This window comes from Alexandromys fortis, unplaced genomic scaffold, assembly GCF_014885135.2.
Source record: "Alexandromys fortis isolate MF-2015 unplaced genomic scaffold, M_Fortis_MF-2015_v1.1 scaffold_209, whole genome shotgun sequence".
Taxonomy (NCBI): Eukaryota; Metazoa; Chordata; class Mammalia; order Rodentia; family Cricetidae; genus Alexandromys; species Alexandromys fortis.
The window spans coordinates 792,322-817,197 of NW_026068090.1; the positions used below are offsets into that span (position 1 = coordinate 792,322).

The 24,876-nt window shown below is 44.6% G+C and overlaps 1 protein-coding gene across 4 annotated transcripts in view; it reads right to left on the bottom strand.

Annotated features, from left to right (window-relative positions):
* The window catches only part of Numa1 (nuclear mitotic apparatus protein 1), a 40,596-nt gene extending 24,440 nt beyond the window's left edge, over positions 1-16,156 (bottom strand). For 2 of the 4 annotated variants that reach the window (XM_050122550.1, XM_050122547.1), the window contains exons 1-3: positions 15,339-15,625; positions 10,511-10,584; positions 1,041-1,126 (exon numbers count right to left, since the gene is read on the bottom strand). In XM_050122550.1, coding sequence (XP_049978507.1) covers positions 1,041-1,126; positions 10,511-10,552 — 128 coding nt within the window. In that variant the 5' untranslated portion in view covers positions 10,553-10,584; positions 15,339-15,625. Of the gene's footprint in view, positions 1-1,040; positions 1,127-10,510; positions 10,585-15,338; positions 15,626-15,763; positions 15,957-16,134 lie in introns of those variants that run through there. The other 2 variants (XM_050122549.1, XM_050122548.1) reach the window with 2 other exon arrangements.
* Positions 16,157-24,876: the final 8,720 nt, after the last annotated feature.

Genomic DNA, 24,876 nt, shown 5'->3' on the forward strand with positions numbered 1-24,876 from the left:
AAGGGAGGAGGGAGGGAGGGAGGAGGGAGGGAGGGAGGGAAGGAGGAAGGGACTGAGAAAAAAGAAAAAAGAAAAGCTGGCAGTGGTGGACTCACACCTTTAATCCCAACACTCGGGAGACAGAGGCAGGCAGATCTCTAAATTCAAGGCCAGCCTATACTACAAGCTAGTTCCAGGACAGCCATAGCTACAGAGAAACCCTGTCTAAAAAACAGCTGGTGGTGGTGGCACACGCCTTTAATCCCAGCACTCGAGAGGCAGAGGCAGTGGGTCTCTGTGAGTTCCAGGCCAATCAAGTCTGCAAGAGCTAGTTCCAGGATGGACAGGCTCCAAACTTAAAGAGAAACCCTGTCTCAAAAAGCCACAACTACAACAAAAAAGAAGAGCCAGTGGCATTAAGTCAATGGTCTGAAACTCCTGATGAGTTTCACAGGGGGATGGTGAGACACCCCACCCCCAAAAGAGAAAATTTCAAAGGATAACAAAACCATTCTAGCAGGCTTCTCTGTGCTGGGCCACTCGCAGCACTAGTGTTCCCACCATAGTGCTCCAGCTCAGCCATATCCGCCTAGATACACTTGGCTGGGCCTCCCAAGCCTGATGACCTGAGCTTAATCCCTGTAACCCATAGTGGAAGGAGAGAAGAGCTCCTGAAGCTACCCTCTGACCTCCTCCTGGGCGCTGCGGCATACAAGCATCCACGTTCATGCACGTGCATCTCACACGCACAACAATGAGAGAGCAGGGCAGGGTGCACCATGAAAAGAGGGTTACAGAAGACTACTTTTGAGACAGGAAGATGGGAAGTTCTTGGGGTAGTCTCTTAGAATTGTGCATAGGGCCTTGAAGAGTCTTCTGTGCCAGAGTGAGAAGGTCTTTGGAGAGGACAAGGCTGAAACCCCTCCCACTGAGAGGTCCAGTAACTAGAAAGGCAAGGTTACGGTGTCTCAGCCCGACCTGGTTTTCTGGTGAGAGCCCACCAATCGAGCACATGCAGTCCCACTCAAGGACTAGCTAGGATTTGGATGGCTCATACTCACATGGTGTTAATAATCTTGATGAAGATGCTGCAGTCCTGGAGCTGCAGCACCGTCTCCACCGGGTCAGCCACATGCAGACTGTTCACCTGCAAGCCAAAGGGAAGAGTCTGCTAAGAATACTTCTAATACCAGAAGCCGTTCTTTGCCACGTCCGCATTGTGCACGCCTTTAATCCCAGCACTTGGAAGGCAGATGTAGACTGCCTCTGTGAGTTTGAGGTCAGCCTGGCCTACAAAGAGAGTTCTAGGACAGCCAGGGATACAGACAAACCCTATCTCAAAAACAACAATGGAACAAAAACAAAACCATGCCAGAAGCATGTAGGCCTCCCAGATGCCGGCACCGCTCCGCTCCGCTCACTGTGAGTGCCTACATTTGTAGGCTATAGGAATAAAGGGACTGGTGAGTCCAGGATTTGTTTTTTTATTTACTTAAGATAAAGTCTCATCATTTACCCTAGGCTGTCAGAAAATGTTTAATCCTTCAACTTCTACTTCCTAAATGAGGGGTGGAGTTGCAACTCTGTGCTACAACACACCAAGCCAAGGTTTTTAATTTATACACACTCACCCGGTACATGCACAGCCACCTAAAAATCAAAGGAAAGGCTTTGCCTCTAAGAGTCCTCCTAGGAGTCCTAGGGCCATAGCACACCAAATACAATGTTAAAGCCTAGGCCTAGAAAGATGACGCAGCAGGTGACTGTACCTACTACCAACCCTAGTAACTTGTTTGATCCTCAGAACCCATGAGGTAAAGGAGACAGACTTCAGCTTCCTTCCGACTTCCATTTGTACATATGCGGACACACACTAAACAAAAATATCATAAAAATAATAACAGTTTACAAATACACACTTTAGTCTGAGGGGAGGAAGAAGAAATAATGAAAGAACAAAGGAAGTTTTTTTTTTTTTTAAAGGGAAAAGAGCAGAAGGAGATAAAGTTCTCGATTCTGACCCAACTGCCTGTTTTTTCTCTTTGGCTTCAAATGACATCTAGTACTTTACACTAGACAATCCCCAGGGCCATGCACAAATACATCAAGTACACAGGCTATCAGCAGCAGGACCTCTGTAGAGAAGTCCACAGACGAATTCCACAGGCACTTGCGCTCTACTACCATGGGGCTCGCTAATTAACTAACTACATTTGTAGCATGATGTGGGGAGGAATACAAAGCCCACTTAGAAACGAGGCTGTTCTGACATCTCAGAAGGTGGTTATATGAAATTAACTAGAATCCATTCTTATAAATGTGCTCTTTACAGAGCAATGGGCTAAGACCCAGTGGGTGGATGTGCTTCTTGTCAAGCCTGATAACCCGAGTTCAGTCTCTGGATACAACACAGTGGAAAAAGTCTGACCCTGCACACAGGAACTCTTACATATGAAAATATTTCTGCAGTAAGGAACAAAGTCAGCACAGTGCTGCATGCCTATAATCTCAGCTCCTGAGAAGCTGAGGAAGGAGCATCACTGACAGTTCCAGGATAGCATGGGCTACACAACAAGAGCCTGCTTTCATACATACATTATCTTAAATTAAAACAAGTAGAGTGGTGAAGGGGATGGCTGAGCACTGAAGAGCACCAGCTGCTCTTCCAGAGGACTGGATTCAACTCCAACATCCACATAGCGGTTTACAAACATCTGGAAACTTCAATTTCAAGGCATCCAACATCCCACTCTGGCCTCCTCAAGACATCAAGCATATAAAATTATTTTTTTTTTAAAAATTAAAATAGGGGGCTGAAAAGATGGTTCAGTGAAGAAGAACTGATATGGGATTCCCCTCTGTATGCTGTGAATATCATTGGTTAATAAAGGAACTGCTCTGGGCCTGTAGCAGAGCTATAGGGGAACAGAGCTAGGTGGGGAAAACTAAAGAGAATGCTGGGAGAAAGGAGTTGGAGTCAGAGAGAAGCCGTTTAGCCTTGCAGGAGCCAGACAGAACTTTAGCCAGTAAGCCACAGCCATGAGGCGATACACAGACTAATAGAAATAAGTTAAGATGTAAGAGTTAGCCAATAAGAAGCTAGAGCTAATGGGCCAAGCAGTGTTTTAAATAATATGGTTTTGGTGTGATTATTTAAGTTCTGGGTAGCTGGGACCCAGGACCAACAAGCGGGCCACCTTCCAAAGAACAAGATTCTGGAGGTACCAAGTCAATTCCTAGCCCCCATATCAGGCAGCTCACTGTCAGGTCCAAAGCCCCAGTCCCCAGCCCCCACAGCCCTTTCCCCCCAAATGGCAGTGCTAGTTGTCCTAAACAGAAAGACTGTTACTGTGCAAACGAGCCTACAGGTTCCTATTTACCAGAAAGGCAGGCCTCTTAAGGTGTTTCTGTGCATCATAAACCACCATCAATTCCCCCAGGAACCTTCCTTAACCATTCCCCTAAGGTCAACTCCGTCTGGCAAGGGCACTAGTTCTGGAGAGCCTGCATCAGTTCAGATCCCTACCCTGCTGACTGTCATATCAACTCTGCTTCCTTTTCTGCATTTGTTCGGCTCTCTGCCCCCAGCCCTACAGATGACCTTGGCAGTATGATCCCCAATAAACCCTTCTTTCTGCCCAAGGAGAGGTCTATCTCTATAGTTTCTCTGCAACATCACTTATATTTGGTGTCTGAAACCTGGGAGGGACACTTAACCCCCAAAAGGTCCTGTCCCTCCTAGCTGAACCAAACCATCAATTTTGACACTCCCAGGTTCAGATCATCTGCTTCTGCTGGCTCCTGCAACCTACCATTTTCAACTCCCAAATTTTAGAGTCCATCTCTTCAGCTGCTGCTCCTCACCTCCTCGGTGTCTCACTTGCAGTGACCTGCTGTCTCTCAGCTTGTAGAGTCTAACGCAAAATCGTGCTGGAGTCAGGCAGTTCTATACACCCTTTTGGGTGTCCCATTATATGGAGGAGGGATGCCCCTCAATCCTGGGCATCTCTCTAACAAGCTTCTAGATACACTTGGGGATACCCTGAATTGAAATTCTTGTCAACACAACACTTATCCCCTAAAAGTCTCTCCCATTTCCTCGCTCTGATCCTGACTACACTCTAGCCAAGGCTTACATCTTTGTAACTAGGCTCAACTACAGGCTTCCAAATTTGTTTTGTTCTGTTTCTGTCCCCCAACCCCCATGACTGAGTATCTCTGTATTTCTGGCTGTCCTGGAACTCACTCAGTAGACCAGACTGGTATCAAATTTGGGATCTGTCTGCCTCTGGCCCGAGTGCTGGGATTAAAGTATTTGCCCAGTTCTAAAAATTTTTTTAGATAAGGAACATGTTTAATGAATAAGGTTTATGAGTTCCTAGGGTCCCTTTAGGCTAACAAAAACTGACCAGATGTATGCCTAGGCTCTCTGTCTTTACTAGCTTTGCTAAGTTTAAGCTATTTGGATAAGCTGAGTCATACAAGAAACTGATTTTTCTGTAAGGTACACTATGAAAGAATCAGGAAAGTAAGGTTCCCAGTCTCTCTACTGACTATATTTATGGTTTAATATTTTATTTTGATGGTAAGGGATCTTCAATTCAAATTTTTTTAAAATATTTATTTATTATATATGCAATGTTCTCCCTGCATGCCTGTCTACACTCCAGAAGAGGGCATCAGATCTCATTCTAGATGGTTGTGAGCCACCATGTATTTGCTGGGAATTGAACTCATGACCTCTGGAAGAACAGCCAGTGCTCTTAACCACTGAGCCATCTCTCCAGCTCCGAAATAAATAAATTCTAAAAGGAAAAAAATAAGTCTCTCAAATGAAAAGGCGCTAAAACCGAGGCCAATTACTGAACTGGTTCACATGTAAAACTCAGGCCTTGCCCCCTCCTCCTCCCAAAAAGCTAAGTGGCACATGACTTTAACCCCAACACTCAGATGCAGGCAGGTCTCTGTGAGTTCAAGGCCAGCCTGGTATCAAAGTGAGTACCAGGATAGCCAGAGCTAAACAGTGAAACCCTGTCTCAAAAAAAAAAAAAAAAAAGATAAAGACCTCCCTGGTCTCCTGCGCCCCCCCCCCCAAAAAATCAGGCCTTGATTTTTCTAGGTCTACTAAGTATCCTGTTGAGTAAGGCAAACTCAGATGGGTTTACCTTGATGAAAAAGCTTCAAGTAGAGAAAGGTAAACTCACAAAACAGGTTTCAATGTAACAGTTTTGCTTTTTGCTATTCCTTTAGTAGACCTTGCTTTTCAATGACTGCTCTCAGTAATCAACCACTTTTGTTTCACAGTAAATGATTGGATGTTTCCAAATAAAGGGAGGGAAAAGTTAGTTTTAAGTCGTGAAAGTCTGAAGCCGTGATTTAAGGAATGTAGAAAAAGGGAGAGACCTAAGGATGATACATAAGATGATGATACATAAAGATGTTAAGACCTCAAAAGTTCAGAGTTTTAACATACTAATGAATGGAGTTCTGGTATTAGTCTAACCTTGGTAAAGCACTGGCTATTAGCATAGTCACATGCTCAAAATTTTAATTTCCTTTGGTTGTTTTCTAAATATAGATTTAACAGGCTGACTCACTGTGCAGAAAAAGCATTTCTATCCAATTTATATATGTAAAGTTTTCTGGACAGAGGAAAGAGTGTTCATGCTTTTATCCTAGGACCTTTTTGAGTACCCAAACTTTTTTTGTTTGTTTGTTTTTTGTTTTTCGAGACAGGATTCCTCTGTGTAACAGTCCTAACTGTCCTGGAACTAGCTCTTGTAGACCAGGCTGGCCTCGAATTCACAGAGATATGCCTGCCTCTGCCTCCCAAGTGCTGGGATTAAAGACGTGCGCTGCCACCACCAGAGGTTTTTTTTTTTTTTTTTTTTTTTTTTTTTTTTTTTTTTAAGACAGGGTTTCTCTGTGATTTTGGAGCCTGTCCTGGAACTAGCTCTGTAGACCAGGTTGGTCTCAAACTCACAGAGATCCGCCTGCCTCTGCCTCCCAAGTGCTGGGATTAAAGGCGTGCGCCACCACCGCTGGCCACCACCAGAGTTTTATCTCTTTGTATAATCTTTTAAAAATTCATATAAACTTCAGGCAATTGCAACTTGCATCCCATCTGTCACAAGTCAAAGGGCTCAGGAATCCCTTGCCTGATAAGTAAACACTCCTGTCAGTCAACAGCTTACGCTTTCCTCCTACCGCCTACCCTTGAGGGAGAGCTCTAGCTCTTTGCTTGCTCTAGACTTGGGACTCCTTTCCACATCCCACCCACCAGGACCATGAGACAGGCCTGGAAATCTCAAGTGTATACCCAAGATAAAGATATTCCTAAACACTTCAACTTTACCTTCTACCCCTCATCTATATCTGGACAGACATCATCCAGGAATCAACTGTGGCCCTGCAACTGCTCCCCAAAATAGCTTACCTCACTAAGCCCAGGAGAGACCTGAACTTGCTGAAAGCCAATGTCAAGAGAACTGGCTTTCAAACGACCGCCTTCTGCAGTGGACTTCCAGCCTATCCTTTGGTCTCCCCTCGGGCTCCTGCTCCTACCCCTCCTCAGTTCACCAGTCTCTATCCGTCACATAAAATGTAATTACGCCATCTCTTCAGATTCTTTCAGGTGAAATTTCCTCATCTGTTGGGCTAGCAAACCAGATACCTACCATCCCCTGCTGGCTTGAGAGTCTGCTTTGGACCAGTATTCCAGACCCTCCTAATCTCAAGTTTCCAATCAACAGAAAGCAGGTACAGAAGAGATTGGCTACATTACTCCTTATCATCAACAAAACACCAGAACATCAGATCCAAAGCCCCCTTACTCATAACCATCTCTAACTGCAGCTCCAGGGGAGTACAACACCTCTGGTCTCTGTAGGCATCAGCACATACCCCCTACACACACAAATAACTAAAAATAATAAAAATAAAATTTAAAAATTCAAATAATGAAGCAGATATAAACTTTGTAGAGGCTAATTTAACAGCATTATAAAATTAAGAGGATTTAAAAGATCAATTCATCTCTAGAAAGGGCAATATTTATTTCAATTAAGTTCTTTTACATTGAGAACAATTTTTAGAGCTGGGTGTGGTAGTGTGCACCTAATCTCAGCACTGGAGAAGTTTAGGAAGGAGAATCTGGATTTCAAGGCCAGCCTCAGGTAGTAGTGAGTCCAGAGCCAGACTGGACTTTAAGGGAACCTGTTTTAAAAATCAACAAAACAATAAAACAACAAATCTTTTAGACTGGATCCAAATTAATGTAGGCTAAAAGATTCTTTCCTGTTTTTTAATCCTTTTAGACTAGGGATCAAGACTGTACTTCCACATGCCGGGCAAGCACCCCACTTACTGAACTATAAAACCCTAGTCCTACTACGGGAGGATTAAAGGCAACATATCTATATTGCCTTTTGGTGGGGAGGGGCAACTTCAATCTAGTTAGTCAGAACAGATCAGTTTGTTTATTTGTTTATTTATTAAATATTTATTTATTTATTATGTATACAATATTCTGTCTGTGCGTACGTCTGCAGGCCAGAGAAGACACCTCATTACAGATGGTTGTGAGCCACCATGTGGTTGCTGGGAATTGAACTCAGGACCTTTGGAAGAGCAGGCAGTGCTCTTAACCACTGAGCCATCTCTCCAGCCCTTTTTTTTTTTTTTTTTTAAGATTCTGAAAGACTTTAGGCTAAGATCCTTTTTAAGCTGCTGAATCAAGAGGGACTGCTCAGAATTAAGAATCTAAAATCATCTCCCCTTAAATGCCTGCAATTTGCCGGGAGGTGGTGGCGCAAGCTTTTAATCCCAGTGGGGGTGGGGGGGGGGGGGGGGGGGCAGAGGCAGGCATGGTTCCGATCTCTGTGAGTTCAAGGCCAACCTGGTCTATGAGAGCAAGACCAGGACTGGCTCCAAAGCCACAGAGAAACCCTGTCTTAAAACCGCCCCCTGCCCCAAAAAATGCCTGCAACCTAGGTAAAGTATTCAGAGGGAATGAACGCTTGTTCACTAACAAGACTGAAAATCATGCCAATTAGCTGACTTAAAGTCATTTAAGGAATTTAGACTCATCACTTCTAACAATAAAGTAATAATCCAGAAATGGTTTCATTCATAAAAATGAGAACATTTTTCTTGTTATTTGCTCTAGGTTGGGAAATCATTCAAAGGTGAAGAAGCTGAGGTTCTTGCATGTCTAGCCAGGGTGGAGACACAGCTCACTGGCTAACCCACGCACTGCCTGGAAGGTCTGCAACAACTTACAGTTTCAAACTACATTTTAACTAAAGCAAAATAGAAACCGCTGAAATTTGGGGAGAAAAAAAACTTTCACAAATAGCATTTTAATACATTCATCATAAAGATTCTTTTCAGGAGGAGCTTATTTCTTTTTTGGTTTTGGTTTTTTAAGACAGCGTTTCCCTGTGTAGGGTTAAAACTCTCATTGTAGACCTGGCCTCAAACTCACTGAGATCCGTCTGCCTCTGCCTCAAGTGTTCGGATTAAAGGCGTGCGCCGCCACCTCCCCCCCCCCCCCCCCCCCCGATTCTTTTTTTCCCTCAAAACAGTGCTGGAGATGGAAACCAGGACATAGTGAATATAGACAAGTGCCCTCCACCAAACTACACTCTACAGCCCTTGACAAAATTAGTTTTTTTGGAGGAGAGCTCCTGGGGTCCCAAATTAGAGTTTAGCACTTGCTAGTATGTGTTCAATACTCAACTACATACAGTCTCAGCACTGACAAAAAAGTGTTTTTCTTCTGGTCCTTCTCCTAGGAAATTTTACCTTTAAGATTTATTTTTGTTATGTGTACAAATATGCACCTGCATGAATTTATGTTCAGCAGGCGCCCTCTGAGAGCAGAGGGTTATGGGCAAACATAAGCTGTCTGATCTGAGTACTGAACATCAGTGCTCTTAGCTGGTGCCTTCTCTCCATCTCCTTCTCTCGAGGTAGAATTTTCAAAGACAGTTTTAATTAGCAAATATACGTATATATTTTGTTCTGTGTGTGACTGCATGTATGATGTGTTGTATGTGTGTATACATGAGCACACAACATATGTGAACTTGGGCCCTCATGTTTCTATTTTATTATTGAGCCATCTCTTTAGCACTAGTAATTTTATACCATTCTTTTCACATAATAAAAGCCATGTTTTAAAATGCTATTTTATAAAATTAATTCATGAGTGTTTTGCCTCTTTGTATGTAGGTGCATCAAATGCATGCAGTATCTTAGGAGGCCAGAAGATGGAAACCCTGGAACTGGAGTTATAGATGGTTGTGAGCCACCATATGACTGGTGAGGACCAAACCTGGGTCCAGAGCAATAGCAAATGCTCTTAACTGCTGAACATCTCTCCACTCCTAATGAATAAATCTAAAAAAAAAAAAAAAAAGCTAGTCTTCTATCTGTTCAAACAAGACTAGCTTTTGGGTGGTGTGAGGCTGCCAGTGAACTCTTCTCTATTGGGAAAAGTCAACGAAGCATTTGCAGAAAACCCAGGGCTCATCAATCCTGTTACAGAAATGGTTGGCTGATCAAGAACACTGAGCAAACGTTCAGAATTGGATGAACTAATGAGTAAAGGTGCACACTGAGAAATATGTGAATTGCACAGGGACTGAACATGACATCCCTGATAAACTAGCGCATTTGCTACCGGAAAAAAAAAAAAATCACCCTTAACTTCCTAATGGTTAGATATATATACAATGTACATCACTTTTATAATACCATAGACTGGGTATTTAGACTAAACTCTGCTATTCAAGATTTTTGAGAGTATCTATAATAAAAAGTGGATCTACGAATCCTATACTTTAGAATAGCAATGCAATCCTAAGCCTCACATAATATTGCAACTCATTTGCATCTATCTCTGGATTTAGGTAAAGACTTAATGATCTTCCTACTGTGAGTGCAGGAAAGCTTGTGCCAAGTGAATATTACATATGGCTGCTGCTATTTTTATTTAGTGAAACAACAGCTTTGCAGCCCACTAAGAACAATATTAAAAAGGAGGACAAGGAAGAAATAGGACAATGGAAGCAGACAGAAGCATAACTGAGAAAGTGAGGAAGACATTCGAAGATTAGGTCTTTGAAGACCAAAGTTCCTGCCAATGTGGGCCAACAAGGTTCACAGTCAGAACAGTATACAGCCTTGGGTGGTAGGTACAACATCTGATTTCAGCACTCAGGAGCAGAGGCCAGGCAAGACTAGCTACATAGTGTGACCCTGTCACACCAAAAAAAAAAAAACAAAACTGCAGAACAGATGAATGGTTTTGCACAGCGTCTCAATGTTCTGTTCCATGACACTGGAATACCTCAGAGAAGCCTGCACTGAGCTACAAATTATCACTGTCAGCAGCAGCAATATCCTTGGCAATATGAAAACTGCCTGGTCTGTAAACAAGAGGACTTTGCAGAGCACTGACTAATAGAATGTTCTTCTGATACACATCTTTCCTGAAGACGTACCGCAAAAAAAGAAAGTTACTTACCCAAGAGAGTAACGTGGCTGCTCGGGTAGCATGGAGTGTCATCTTGGCGGTCCCAGTCAGTCACTCCAATGCACCTGGAACCCAAGAGAAAAAGCACGCTCAGTAAATCAGATTATCTCCCATAACTGAACAGAAGAAAAGTAGTTCCATTTACCAGCTCTGAATACATCAACAAGTCAATAGCACTCAGCCTACTAAAAGTAGCACAGAAATTATGAGACTTCAGAGAAAACCCACAGATTACTTTAGAGCTTGTCAAGGACTGACTGCAAAGACTCTTGTAATCAAGCGAATGCTCTTATCACCCAGTAGACGGAAAACACAGCATTCAAAGTTGGTCTGCAGCCCTGTTCTTTGGGACATGGTGCCCTTCAACAAGGAACAAGCCTGGTTTTCTAAAGTGACCAGGGTCTGAACACTAATTTTATGGGACCATGGTCATATGACATTAGACAAATAACATAATCTTTTTGTCTGCTTCTTCATCTGCAAAATGCATCCACATAAGCCTCCTTGCCCTCTTGTGCAAACAGCACAGTGCCTCTGACAGGTAATCAATCATAAATGATTTCTGTTTTAAAATAAAAGCCGATTTCTCATTCGGTTTTACAACCAAATCCTTAGACTTGGAGATCTGCTTGTCTCTGCCTTCCCAGCATTGGGACTAGAGAGAAAACCACAGCACTTAGCTTTCAGGTGAGTACTGGAGATATGAACTCAGGTTCATGATTGGGCAGCAGAACTTTACCCGCTGAGCTATCTCCCCAGCATGGTCCAAGATTAGGCATTTATGCCAGTATTCTTACCCCAATGCCCTTTTTCCCTGTGAATCTGCCATTTGTCTGCTAACAGACCCATGGGATCACGGACGTGGGTAAATATTTCCCAGCACCTTGTATCAGCCCCCAAGACCCCCACAGTCTCTGAGAGCACAACTGTCCTCTTCCACCTCCTGCACAACTGCCTACTATGTCACTACTCTAGGAGGATCAACAAGAAAAGAAAGGCCTTTCACCTATACAGTTCTATGAATATTAGCATCTCTATGATACAAGGTCAGTTAGACTCAAAAGCTGCTAAGTGCTTTCTGAATGCAAAGTACTAGGTATAAAGATTGCTTCAATTTTTGTCAATAAGTCAAATAATGAAGAAGAGATTCACTATCTGGTCCACTTCCCCTCACCCCTTGGACCCGCCTATCCAAATGTTCTATACTCATTAACCAACCAAAACAGGTGTTTTCTTAGTCCCTACTTGTTTTTCCTGTTCTGGAAGCTACATGAGAAACAGAAGACAATGACATCATCACTGCCTTTGAGGGGTTTAAAAAGGGTGAGGAGTAAAATTAAACATACCTGAATCACAAACAGAAGAAAATAATTAAGTGTTAACTATAAGTGAATGCTAATTATAACTACTTCTGAGCCTGCAAAACCTAGCATTTAATATCTAATCTATCACCTGTCATATCAATGTCAGACTGAGAAATGAGTTAAATTACCTGGTCTTCGGTGGGTGCGAATACATTTTCTCAGAAGGGCAGACATGCTAAGGGGCCCATGTATTCCTCAGTCCTAAATGATTTCTCTCAAGTATAGCCTGTCTGTGAGCACTGACTGTCCAGCCCTTGGGACCAGGGAGGATAATCTCAACCAGTGTAATGAAATTGGGCTTTCTGGAGGTAGCTGCCACCACAGCTTGAGAGGCCAGGCTCAGCCTACAGGATGAAGGGAGCAGTATAAACTGCTCACCAGGGTGCTGGTCAGGGTTACAGCTTAGTGAAGTGCTTACCTAACCTGTGCAAGGTCCTAGGTCTAGTTACCAGCACTGGGGAGAGTCTGTGATCTTGAGTAACAAGGTAAATGTAGCTGAGGCCTCTCCACAAATCCTCACCGCTCAAAAACTTTATGTGCAACTCCCCCTGAAAGCTGAGGCAAACCCCGCCCAGAAGACTGGGTGATGGGGATGGAAAAACAGATCCCTACAACTGTAGCCTCCTGTGAACCATTTCACAGAAAGACCTGAGACCCACCCCAACATAATCTGATTGTGCATGTACACACGCACTCAAGAATAAAAGCAACAACAAAATCCCAGATGGTAGACCACGACCCTGAGTTTCAGAGTTCCCAAATACCTGATTCTTTGAAAATGAAACGTACCCATAATCCAAAACTGGGGCTTCCCAAAGCTGATAAAGCACCCTCTCTTTTCCTCATTCCAAGAAAGGCAGAGAAAGCAGTGACTTGCTAACGTCCTTTGTCCTCTTTACACTTCCCGAGTTTCCATAACATAGTTCTCTATATCAGGACCATACTTACAAGAAATCCTATTTCCAAAAAGGATGCATCAGGACAAGGAGAGCGACAATAAAGGGATTTGCTGCCGCCTGGCCTGTGCTCTTTGGATCTGAAGGCGGTAAAGACTAGCAGATGGCTTTTCTACAAGGGCTGAGGCTAATGTAAACCACCTGCTAGATGCAAGGACCAGAACAGAGGGTCAGGTTGCTGAGTTCTGGTGATTTCTTGGGGCGGGGGGCGGGGGGCGGGGGGGGGGGGTTGTTGGAGAAACCAAGTAATATGCCAGAGGATCTGAGAGGCAGAACTCCTCCCATGCTCACGCTCCACCCCCAGTCTAAGCTCCAGCTCCCCCTTAGTAGCTGTCTACCTGAATACCACCACCTTAGCTCAAGATAACACCACAGGGAACTTTGATCCAGACAGCTGCTAACCTGTTCCAACTCTCAATTTATAGGCCCCTGCCAATAATGAATCCCCACTCTTTACTGCTCCTAATCCCAGAATTTCAGAGCCACAGAGGCTTCCACCTCAAGGAATCATCCCTCAAACCTTACCCCAGCCCCAACTCAAAGATTCCCAAGGCACAGAGAAAATGGCTGTTCCATCTGTATGCCCAAGCTCGGGAGCAAAACTTACCACCACTTACTCTGGGAGCCACCCTGTCTGTAACTGAAACCCTCTCTAAAAGACATACCTCTCCTCCAGCTGAGCAACATCTGCACTCACCCAACACTGATGTTGGGAGCTCCTCTGGGAGGAATCCATCAAGAGACTCAGGCAAACAACCATTTAGACCTTACCTGGTACATTACACTAGAGAGCCCTGGTAAAGGCCAAGTTACCTTGATAAAACGTTAATTCAACAAACAAGGGAGGCTGAGACAGGAGGACTGCTTGAATCCCGTCTAAAAAAAATAAGCCAGGTGCGGTGGTCCATGCCTTCAATCCTAGCTCTTAGGAAGCAAAGGCCAGCACATCTTTGTGAGTTCAAGATCAGCCTGGTCCACATACCAAGTTCTAGTTCAGTCAGTCAGAGTGACATAGTGAAATACTACAAAAAAAAAAAAAAAAAAAAAAAAAAAGCAGGCTGGAGAAATGGCTCAGCAGTTAACAGTGTTAGCTGTTCTTTCAGAGGACCCAGGTTCAATTCCCAGCACTCACAAGGCAGCTCACAACTGTCTGTAACTCCAGTTCCAGGGGACCAAACATCATGCAGGCAAAACACCAACACACATTAAAAAAAAAAAAAAAAAAAAGCCAACAATTAACTCTATGAGGTGTAAATCTTTTCTACCCTGGGGAAGAGCCCCGGGTAGGCTGAGTGGACCAAATCTAAACAGTCTCTCTGCATTTCTGAAATTAGAAGCAAATGAGTTTGCCTGATGAATTCTCTACTCTTCTAAAGGACTCACTTTGAGCTCAGGCCTCTTCCTCTTCACAGACCACCCTCTTTGTAATCTATATTTTGGCTAAGAAGCTCTGGAAGGAATGAAGAGATGAGACTTCTGGGGAAATCTACATTCCTTGTTTCTTCAAAGGTTGCTTATGAGTTGTTCTTGATGACTCACACCTCCAGAGCACTTGGAGAGGCTGAGGCAGGAGAATGGCTGAGTTCAAGGGCAGGCAAGGACACATAGTAGTAAATCCCTGTCTCAAAAGGAAGAGAGGGGCAATGCCTGAAGAGTTAACGACCTAAAAGCCTCAGGTGCGCCAGACGACATCCTAACAATAAAGTTCAACACCAATCACCTTGAGTATTTACGACTTTGAGACTGCCGGAGTAAAAGATCTGCAGATGGAATCTCCCACCCAAAAAAGTTCCCCCCTTGTCTGCCCTAGAAAGCCCAAGTCCCCAGCATCTCGAGAGAGACCGCTGCCCTTCGTTGTTCTAATTAAAGGACAATCTGCTTCTGCCGAGGTAGATCTCTTTATTTACACATCACCTGGGTCCGTCGGGAGCTAACAATACTGATACCTATTCCTTTCCCCGTATTCTGCAAGATCTAGATCTGAAAGATGTTGGCAGAAAGGCTGCAATCATGAACTATAACTGCGGCCTACAGTCAGGGTGTGAGGTGCCGGCGCAAGCGCGCACACACAGCCCTCTGGGGCAGTTCCTCAGCACCTACCTCCAACCACTACATTTCCACACTCTGATCCCTGGCAGCTGACAAAATGTCCAAGTTTTCATTGTCCAACACTGCAAACGCACCTACGACCACACAAGGAAATTCGGAAGCCCTCTACTGGGCCGCCTCTAAGGCAGGCGCACACACTACTCTTTCCAAACAAAAACACGCTGACATCTGTGAGGGGAAAGAAAGGCGCCAACTCCCGGATGTTGGCACGCTCCGCTGCCAGCGCCTGTTTCTCAGTGTGTTTACTTGCTCTCCCTTTCCTCTTCCTCCCCTCTAAGGATGGCGCAGGAAAGAGAGCTGAGGGGGATGAACACCCCACCCCCTCATCCATTTTTGAACAACAAAAAGAGAGAAAAAGGGAGGAAAAAGTCTTAGTGCTGGGGACCTTACCGGACTCCTAAAGCCAAACGTATCTACAGGTTTTAATCCGCCATTAGCATTTAAATCTTGAAAGGACAGGAGTAAATGGGGGGCAATGGAAAGTAACCCCACACACAAAAGAAAAGTTGTTGGGTTTCTTCTCAGTCGGCCAGGCAGAAGCAATCTTCCTGGCTGACAGCCAGAAGTGCGTCACAGTCAGGAGTCTGCTTTCTTTAAAGGAACAGCGTGCTTCCGTGCGGTCTGGGAGCGACAGCGAAGCCAAGAGCTCTGGGGGAGGGGGCACGCCTGCCAGTCCCCTAAAAACAGAGCAGAACGCTTGGGGGCAGGGCGCGCTCCAGCAGGGACCTTTGCTGAAGGGACAGCGCGCGCAGCAAGGGCCGGCCGGCTGTGGCGTAAACACACAAAGCGCACCCGCCGCGGCCGGCCTCACCAACCTGAGATGGCCGGGACACTCCCCCTTCGCTGCTTTCCAGCAGGGCTTAAGGTAGCAGTGGTGGCCTGTCCACCTCTGAGACCGGCCCTGTCGGGCAGGCCCAGAGCCGCCGAACCTAAGGCCAGCCCCTGGCGGGAAACGCGCCCTGCGCAGAAGCCTGAGAGCCGAGCGCCCGGAGCCGCACAGCGCAGGCCTTTAACAGGGGCAGCTTCCTGCGGCGCCTGCGGCAGGGGGCGTGTCTGCAGCGCACAGCCGCCAGCCCGCCCGCCCGCCCCGCAGCACACAAAGCGCAGGCCTCCTTCCTCCGCCTAGCCTGCCCGGGGACTAGGCCACCCTAGCCCATTCCCTGCGAGAAATCTCGTCAGCCCGTACCTTCTACGTAGCTAGGCCAGGATGTCATACTGTGCCCGCTCCTCCCACTCAGCCATCCAAACAAGCAATCAGACAGATTCTGGCTGCTGCGGAACGCAGGCCTGCGCTGTCCTGTCCTGGCGGCTGCGCTATTGTTGACTGGAATGGCCGCCAGAATCCCGGTTGAGCTGCCAGAACCTAATCCCCTGTTCCTCTGGGCATTTATGGGGAGGGGCTGAGGGACCAAGGTACAGTTCTGAGTATGGCAGGCACTGGCTGGAGCCCTCAACGGACACAGGCAGAGGGGTTCATCCTCCAGTCTGCTGCAACTACATGATTAAAAGACAACATGTCTGACTCAGACAAAACCACGAAGGCGCTTTCACCCACTGGACAGCCAAAACTGCCGGGGAAGCCTACCAGATAGTTAAACGGAATCCCCTCATTTTACAACTAGAAACATTTATTGAACTATGTGCAAAGGAATTGCTTTTAAGGATTGTTGAGAATACCCATGCAAGAATGATACCCAACATCTGAGGTAGGGTTATAATTCCACAGGCCAGAAATGACTAAAACTTTTGCTCAAAGACGGTACATGCTAACTCACATAAAAGATGCGAAAAAAACTAACCAGTTTAGAGTAAGATTATAAACTGAAGTGATATTTTAATCTCAAAGCACCAAAGCAAATTTTTCCTCTGGGGAAAGAGAGAAGGCAGAAAGGAACAGATACCAAGGGTGAGGTGGGGTCAGAATGGAAAATCCTCCACTTCACAGAATCACATAAAGGACTTCGAGTGATTTTAACAGAGAGCTGTGGTGTGAGCCAGATTACCCGGAAACGGTTCTCTAGCAGCGCTGGGAGTTAGAAAGCTACCCCCGTTAGTAAGAAGGGTGCTGAGGACACAGATGGTAGAGTAAAACAGAATAATGAAAAGGGGAATAAGAAGGATTGAAGAGAGAGAGGCTGACAGAAAGCAGGAAGGAGACCCAGACCCACCATGGTGGTGCATGTTTATAATCCCAGCAATACAGAGGGCGAGGCAGAAGGCAAGGGCAAGGCCAGTTTGGTCCACTACTAGAGCTCCGGGCCAGCCAGGGCAACATAGTAAAATGCAAACAAAACAAAACTAGCAGGAGCAACTGTAGTGGGAGAAGAAACAGATGGGGCGCTATGTGAATCAGATGCGAGGATGCAGGAGGCAGACAGCAGCCGTGTTTACTGAGTGCATACTAACGAGCCCAAGCCGTTCTACTGACCTAATGAGCACCATCTCATCAGGCTTCACCACCTCTCTATGAAGCAGGTGGATTACAGCTCACGCAGAGAGACTGTCTCCACACATCATCATCATCGCTACATAACCCTGACAAGCCGTCTCTGAGCTTCAGATTCCTGTGAAGAACAAGGTGGAGCCTCCTTTGTGTTAAGGTCCGATTACTGACTCAGTAACATCAGTAAGGTTGCTCACAAACTGACTTTGAGATGCTTCACTTAGGCTGGTTCCTGTCACCACAGTGTCCTGGCAGATGTCACCAGTGTGGAAGAAGTTGGAGAAGATGTTCCTCCTGCAACAGGAGATGGTGCCTTTTCCCCACCAGACCACCTCTTGACTTTTACCTTATAAGGGACACCTCAAGTCTCAATCCGCCCAAGAGTCAACAGTTAACAGTACTAGACTATTGGGAACAATATCACTTGGGAACTTCCTATACTATGTTTTTATGTTTGGATTTTGTTGTTTTTTTTTTCTAATTTTTCAATTAGAAAATTGAAATTAGAGTTTGTCTGTGTAGCCCTGGCTGTCCTGGAACTTGCTCTATAGACCAGGCTGGCCTCTAACTCAAAAGATCTGCCTGCCTCTGCCTCAAGTGCTAGGATTATAGGTGTGCACCACCAAAGCCCGGCTGGATTTATTTTTAAGAGCCAAGTACAAGAAGGCAAGATGGCTCACAAGGTATGCCTGACCTGCGGTGAAGTCCTGGAACTTACATGGTAGAAGAAAACTGACTTCCAAGGGCTGTTCTCTGACACACACAAACACACGTTTTTAAAATACTTAAACACTGTAATAACCATGTACACAGATCAAAAAAAAATCTTAGATGTATTTGTACATAAGTCCTATGTTCCATCTAGAAGGCCAACTTCCTCTTAATGATCAGCCGTAGTCTCTAGCTTACACGGCTCATTAAATCTGTTCCACTGAACTACGTGTGTATGGCAACCTTCCAACACAACCTCTAGCCACCAAGAGAATGTCTGTGCTAGGTAGAGGAGATGAGGTGGGTCAGATATATACCTACCACTGCAGAGACATTGCTTTCCCCAGGCCTTCCTCACCATCCCTTTGTGCTCTGCACTTAGCAACTGCTACTAGTAGAAAGGAAGGCTCATACTCAAAGGACTATCACAAATACAAATTCTTACATTTCAGAGACAAGAAAGTGACAAAAAATAACTTAAAAGACTGGCATAATCAACACTCCAGAAATTGTAAGGGTAAAAATAAAAGGCCTGCTAAAACTCCCCTCCCTGTCTCTGCAGTCCTATTTGGAACTGTCGGTCCTGAAACCTCACACCTAAGACAGAACTGATGCTGTATCTCCCATCTTGCTCCCACTCTAACACAAGGTGACTGGTTCTAGGTGGCCAGCCTTAGAAGGTTTGAAGTCTCCTCTGGAGTTTCTATGCCAAGTCCTTAAACTTCTTTTTGTTTTTATTCATTATTTCTTTTATTTCTCTTTATTATTATTAATATTATTATTATTTGCTTTTGCTATGGTCACTATCATTAGCAAAATCCTTTCTCCACCTTTCCTGGACTTAGGGCTCCTGGCTTTAAGTTTCCACTCAGGCTGAAGGTGCCAAAGCTGCTTGAGATGTGAGAAGTGGCCTTGAACTCTGTCTGGGAACATGGTGAGAAGGAGGCAGAAGAAATCATTCTTGGTTTTAAAAAATTTTAAAAAATATATCTATAGGTCATTCTTTACTCCATCAGTGATCAAACTGCCCAGAAGAAAAATTGGAGGGAAGAGAAACAGGCCAGTGGGCACTGGGCCATCTCCTAGGGTAAGTGAGGAGAGTCGGCATCCCAAGGCTTCTTCCAGCCATGGTAGCTATCTAGGGGAAGGAAGGAGTGGGCTTTAAAAAAAAAATAAAAGAAAAATAAATAAAAAGATAGAGAGCTCAGTGCCTTGAGAAAGACACTGTTCCAACTCCAGGGCCACCTGCAGCCCCTACCCAGGCCAGCTCCCACCAGCACCTCCTCATCCAGTAGGTGAATAATTAAAAAAAAAAAATCAAAACAAGGCCCTAAATAAAACAAAACCAGAAGGAAAAGACCTGGAGGAATAGAGGAAGGAGAGAGAAGGAGGGCAGAAAGAAGGCAGGTCTCTGAATGTATAACTCCCTGGAGGAATGGAGGAAGGAGGAGAGAGGAGGGCAGAAAGAAGGCGTCCACTGCCTCTTGGCGCTAGCTTGTCACATAGTGTTTGGTGGATGGCTGCCCAATACACCCTGTGGAGATCCTGGTGGCCAGGTTGCTGGGAAGCGTTGAGACAGAATCAGGTGTTCTAAACGGTCTGGTAATATTTCACCTTCCAGTGCAGACAGGAGGCTACAGCATTTCAGTATTCATTTTCTTATTCTTGTTTAGAATGTCAGTGTTAAGTTTTACAGTTTAAACAAGTGACAGGAAGAGGCTGTTATAACTCAGGGGTTGAACACTGCCTAGCGTATATGAAGCTTTTGGTTTGATCCTCAACAATGAAAAAAAAATTAAAGACACAAAGAAAGTAATTCCCCTAAGAAAGTCTAAAACTGGGGTGATTCTAACACCAGGCATTCAATATAGTGGCATCTCAACTGTATGTTATAAATAAAGACTGCCTGAAGATCTGAGAGTGGAACAGTACCGCTAGTCAGCCTTACAGACCAGGTCATGGTAATACCGCCTTTAATCCCACTGGCCACACTAGTTGCCATAGAAACTGGGTGGTGCACACTTCTAACCCCAGCCTGGAAAGGACTATAAAACGGGAGGAAACAGCTCTCAATCACGCAGTCTGATTCTGAGATTCCTGGAGGAAGGATCACCATTTTTGGACTGAGGTTGAGGTAAAAGCTTCAGGTTGAACCCCAATATCTGAACCTGAGCTTTTACTAATCGTGCTTCAATTCAAGGCCTCTATAACCTGGCTCCAGCTTTACCTCCTAGTTGTTTAGGCCTTTATAGGTTACAGACTTTTCTGAAAATGGAAGGGCTGTCTTAGAAGAGTGGCTCTAGGGACAGACACAACTGGTCTCTAGATCCAAAGTGCTGGCTCTAACACTTACTAGCTAGGTGATCTTATGCAAGTTATTTAATCCTTCTAATTCTCAGATTCATTTTCTCTAAAATAGAGGTACTCATAGTATCTACCTCGCTGAGTTAATGTGAGGATTTCATACAGTGCCTGGTACTATGAATTACAGTACCAGCAGAAACAACAATGACGGTCTGGTATTTACTATGCCCAGATATCAAGTGGCAGAGTAAAGACCAGAAGATACTGCATATGGTTGTCTGAAGTTCAGGACCTGGGTGACTTGTTTACATGAGCTAGTCTTTTAAGTAGGGCACTGGCTTCCATGCCCCCATTGCTCTAGAGAAGACAGTCATGAATAAATAAAAGTTAGTACATTCTTGCCAGGCGGTGGTGGTGCACACCTCTAATCCCAGCACTCAAGAGGCAGAGGCAAATGGATCTCTGTGAGTTGGAAGCCAGTCTGGTCTACAGAGCTAGTTCCAGGACAGCCAGAGCTGTTGCATAAAGAGACCCTGTCTGAGGGATGGGGGAGAGGAGCTAGTACATTCTCATAGCTCATAGGAACCCATAATCATCTCTTTAAATCAAAACGATCATACAGCTTTAAAAGTAGTAACTGAAGGGCTGGAGAGATGGCTTGGTGGTTAACACCACTGACTGCTCTTCTAGAGGACCTAGGTTCAGTTCCCAGCACCCACATAGCAGCAGCTCACACTATAGAACTCCAGTTCTGGGGAAATTGATGCTCTCTTCTGGCATCTATAGGTGCCAGGCACAATACACAAACATATATGCAGGCAAAATTACCTATACACATAAAATAAATGTTCTTTTTTTTTTTTTTTTTTTTTTTTGGCACACACTCCTTTAATCCCAGGACTCAATATGTAGAGACAGACATCTTTTTGACTTCAAGGCCATCTTGGTCTATATGGAGAGTTCCTTCCAGGCCATACAGAGATATATAATGAGACTCTGTCTCAAAAACAAAACAAACAAAGACACAAGCATTTTGTGTTTCTGATTGAGAATGCTAGAACTTTATAGACATTAAAATAGCAAAATTCAGCCAAGAATAGTGGCACACACCTTTAATCCCTGCACTCAGGAGGGAGAGGTGATGAATCTCTGTGAGTTTGAAGCTAGCCTGATCTACATAGTGAGTTCTAGGACAACCAGAGCTACACAGTGAAACCCTGTCTTGAAAACAAACAAAAAAAATAGCAAAACATATCAGAAGCAACAAGCACTGAAGAAAAGCCTTCAACTAGAGAGCTGCTGGCGGTGCCTCAGGATGGGAAGGGGAAGCTGAGAGGAAAGGCAGCCAAGCCTCCGACTCCGGCTCATCTACCAGCACCCTGCTCTCCCTCTCCAGAGGGCCGTGGCTGGTTAATGAGTCACTGCAGGGAAGACTGAAGCCTCCTGGGAGAAGAAGCACAGGACAAAGTGACACCCAGAGAGGACTAATCAGCAGGTCCAAGAGGTCAGACTCAGTTCTCCCCCACGGCCTTTCTACAAAACTCCAGGAACCTGTTTGCCCTGTTTCAGCGCCCGCCACAGAGTAGTAAAATGCTGTTTCCCTACAGGCAATATAGCTGGTACAGTATAGTATATTTGCTTATAAACACAGAATTACGAAAAGGGCAAAAGAAGACAATCAGCAGGAATTTGACTGAACTCCCAGACACAGCCTCCAGTCCACAGCGGCAGAAAGCACGCTGTCTTTGATGTTGCAAGTTCCTGGAGGTAAGTGCTGGACTTCCTATGTTGCTTCCCTCACTTAGGTCTCTGTAACAAAGGGATTAGACTAGAACCTATCTAAAATACTCTTCCAGGGCTGGAGAGATGGCTCAGCAGTTAAGAGCACTGCCTGCTCTCCCAAAGGTCCTGAGTTCTATTCCCAGCAACCACATGGTGGCTCACAACCATCTGTAATGAGATCTGGTGCCCTCCTCTGGCCTGCAGGCATACATGAAGGCAGAATACTGAGAATACTGTACACATAATAAATAAATCTAAAAAAAAGAAACTTTTTAAAAAAATAAAAAATAAAATAAAATACTCTTCCATTCCCCAAAATTCCCATGATTCAATTAGAAGGATAACATACCATCAACCACCAATCTTGCCACAGAACTAGTTTTCTAAGAATCAAAGTATCATTGGTTAGAGATTTTTATTTTTATTTTTTTACAAATAACTCTCCCAGAAACAGGCACTGCTATTTGTCACCATGCGGGATCCCATGCCTACAAGGGTTGCTATGTACAGGCAGGTTCCATCAATCCTGATACAAAGTGGTCCCTGGAAACAAGGAGCACCAATTTAGCTGGGCACATATAGGTGCCTGAACTATAGGTGAGGCTTAAAAAGACTTCAAAAACTTAAGCAAGACTATTCTCACATCTCAATTAATCCCTTGCAAAAGAACCCTACCATTCCAATCTTATACACTAGGAACTTGATATTCAGTAAGGAAACCCTTGTCCTTCAAGAATAACAGTCAAGGGGGCTGGAGAGATGGCTCAGTGGTTAAGAGCATTGCCTGCTCTTCCAAAGGTCCTGAGTTCAATTCCTGGCAACCACATGGTGGCTCACAACCATCTGTAATGAGGTCTGGTGCCCTCTTCTGGCTTGCAGACATATACATAGACAGAATATTGTATACATAATAAATTAAAAAAAAAAGAATAACAGTCAAGGTTACAGAGCCAGGACTTAACCTCGAGTTGTCTAATCTCTGCTTTCCACATCTCAAGTCTAGCCTGAGTCTTTCAGATCAGTACAGGCTTCTATGTATTCTACAGCATCTTGGCATTCCCCGTTTATGTTTCTAACACATGAAACAGGCTCATAAAGATGGCAGTGAAGATGTCATTTTCCCCATTCTTAAAGGTGCTCAATAAACTGGCTATGTAAGCTCAGCATTTAGGAGGCAGAGGCTGATGGATCTCTGTGAGTTCGTGGCCAGCCTGGTCTGCATAGTCAGTTTCTGGCCAGCCAGAATTACACAGTAAGACCTTGTCTCAAAAAAATAAATAAAAAATAACTGAACAGATAGCTCAGTGGTTAAGAGCTCTTCCAGAGGACCCAGGTTCAATTCCCAGAACCAATAATGGCAGCTCACACCTGTCTGTAACTCCTGTTCCAGAGGATCTGACATACATGAAGGCAAAATATCAATGTACACTAAATAAATGAATGTCAAATAATTAACCTGTAAGAGAAGAAAATTATAAAACTTTATATAAGCAGTTTCCACAATAACTGAAATTTCCCTTTTTAGTTAGAGCTAAGCCTTTTTGTTTAGACAGAATTCCTTCAAAATATATGTTGCTTAGACTGAAGAGATAGCTCAGTCATTAAAAGCTAGCCTCACAACCAAAACGACAAAGTTATATGTTGCTTTTTTTTTAGGACAATACAAGAAATGTAACCAGGGATATTAAACTATAAACATGAAAGAAACAATTCTATTTACTGTGGTAGAGATTTTAAAAATACCATGAAATAAAAGTGAAATAAAAAACGAATTTGAATCAGATATGGTGGTACACACCTTTAATCCTGGCACTTGCGAGGCAGAGGCAGGTAGAGCCTGGTCTACAAGGTAAGTTCCAGGACAGAGGAAGGGAGGGAGGGAGGGAGGGAGGGAGGGAGGGAGGGAGGGAGGGAGAGAGAGAGAGAGAGAGAGAGAGAGAGAGAGAGAGAGCAACCAAGCACACCTGTAGACACATCTGAGGTCAAAGGACACAGGCTTCAAGGAGGCTGTAAGGAGTGGGAAAGCAATGGCCAGGTTACAGGTTAGAAGGCTAAGAGGAGGGAGGTGTAAAAGCCTCCTGGAAGAACACATACTAAGGGGGCTTTTAATTATTTTATTTTTATATTTTTTACTTTAAGGGAACAAGGTGCATGGAAATCAGAGCGCAACTTTCAGTAGTAAGTCAGTTCTCTCCTTCTACTCTACGTAAGGTCTTGATGGCGAGCACTGGCAGCGGATTAAATAACACTGCCTCTATAGGTCATCAGGGAGTGGCACTATTTGAGAAAGATTATAAGGTGGGGCTTTGCTGGAGAAAGTGTATCACTGGCTGGAGGTGGGCTGGAGATTTCAAAGCACATAAGCAATCCAGTATGCTCATTCATATTCTCTCTCTCTCTCTCTCTCTCTCTCTCTCTCTCTCTCTCTCTCTCTCTTTCTCTCTCTCTCCCCTTCTCCCGCACCCCCCCTTATCTGCAGATCAGGATGTAACTTTCAGCTACTGCTCCAGCATACCACCATGCTCCCACCATGATAATACAATAACCTCAGAAACAGTAAGCAAACCCCAAAATAAATGCCTCCTTTTCTAAGAGTTGCCTTAGTCATGGTGTGTCTTCACAGCACTAAAACAGTGACGATGACACCCTTTACCCACACAGCTGTCTGGCCAGTTCCTGCACAGGCTT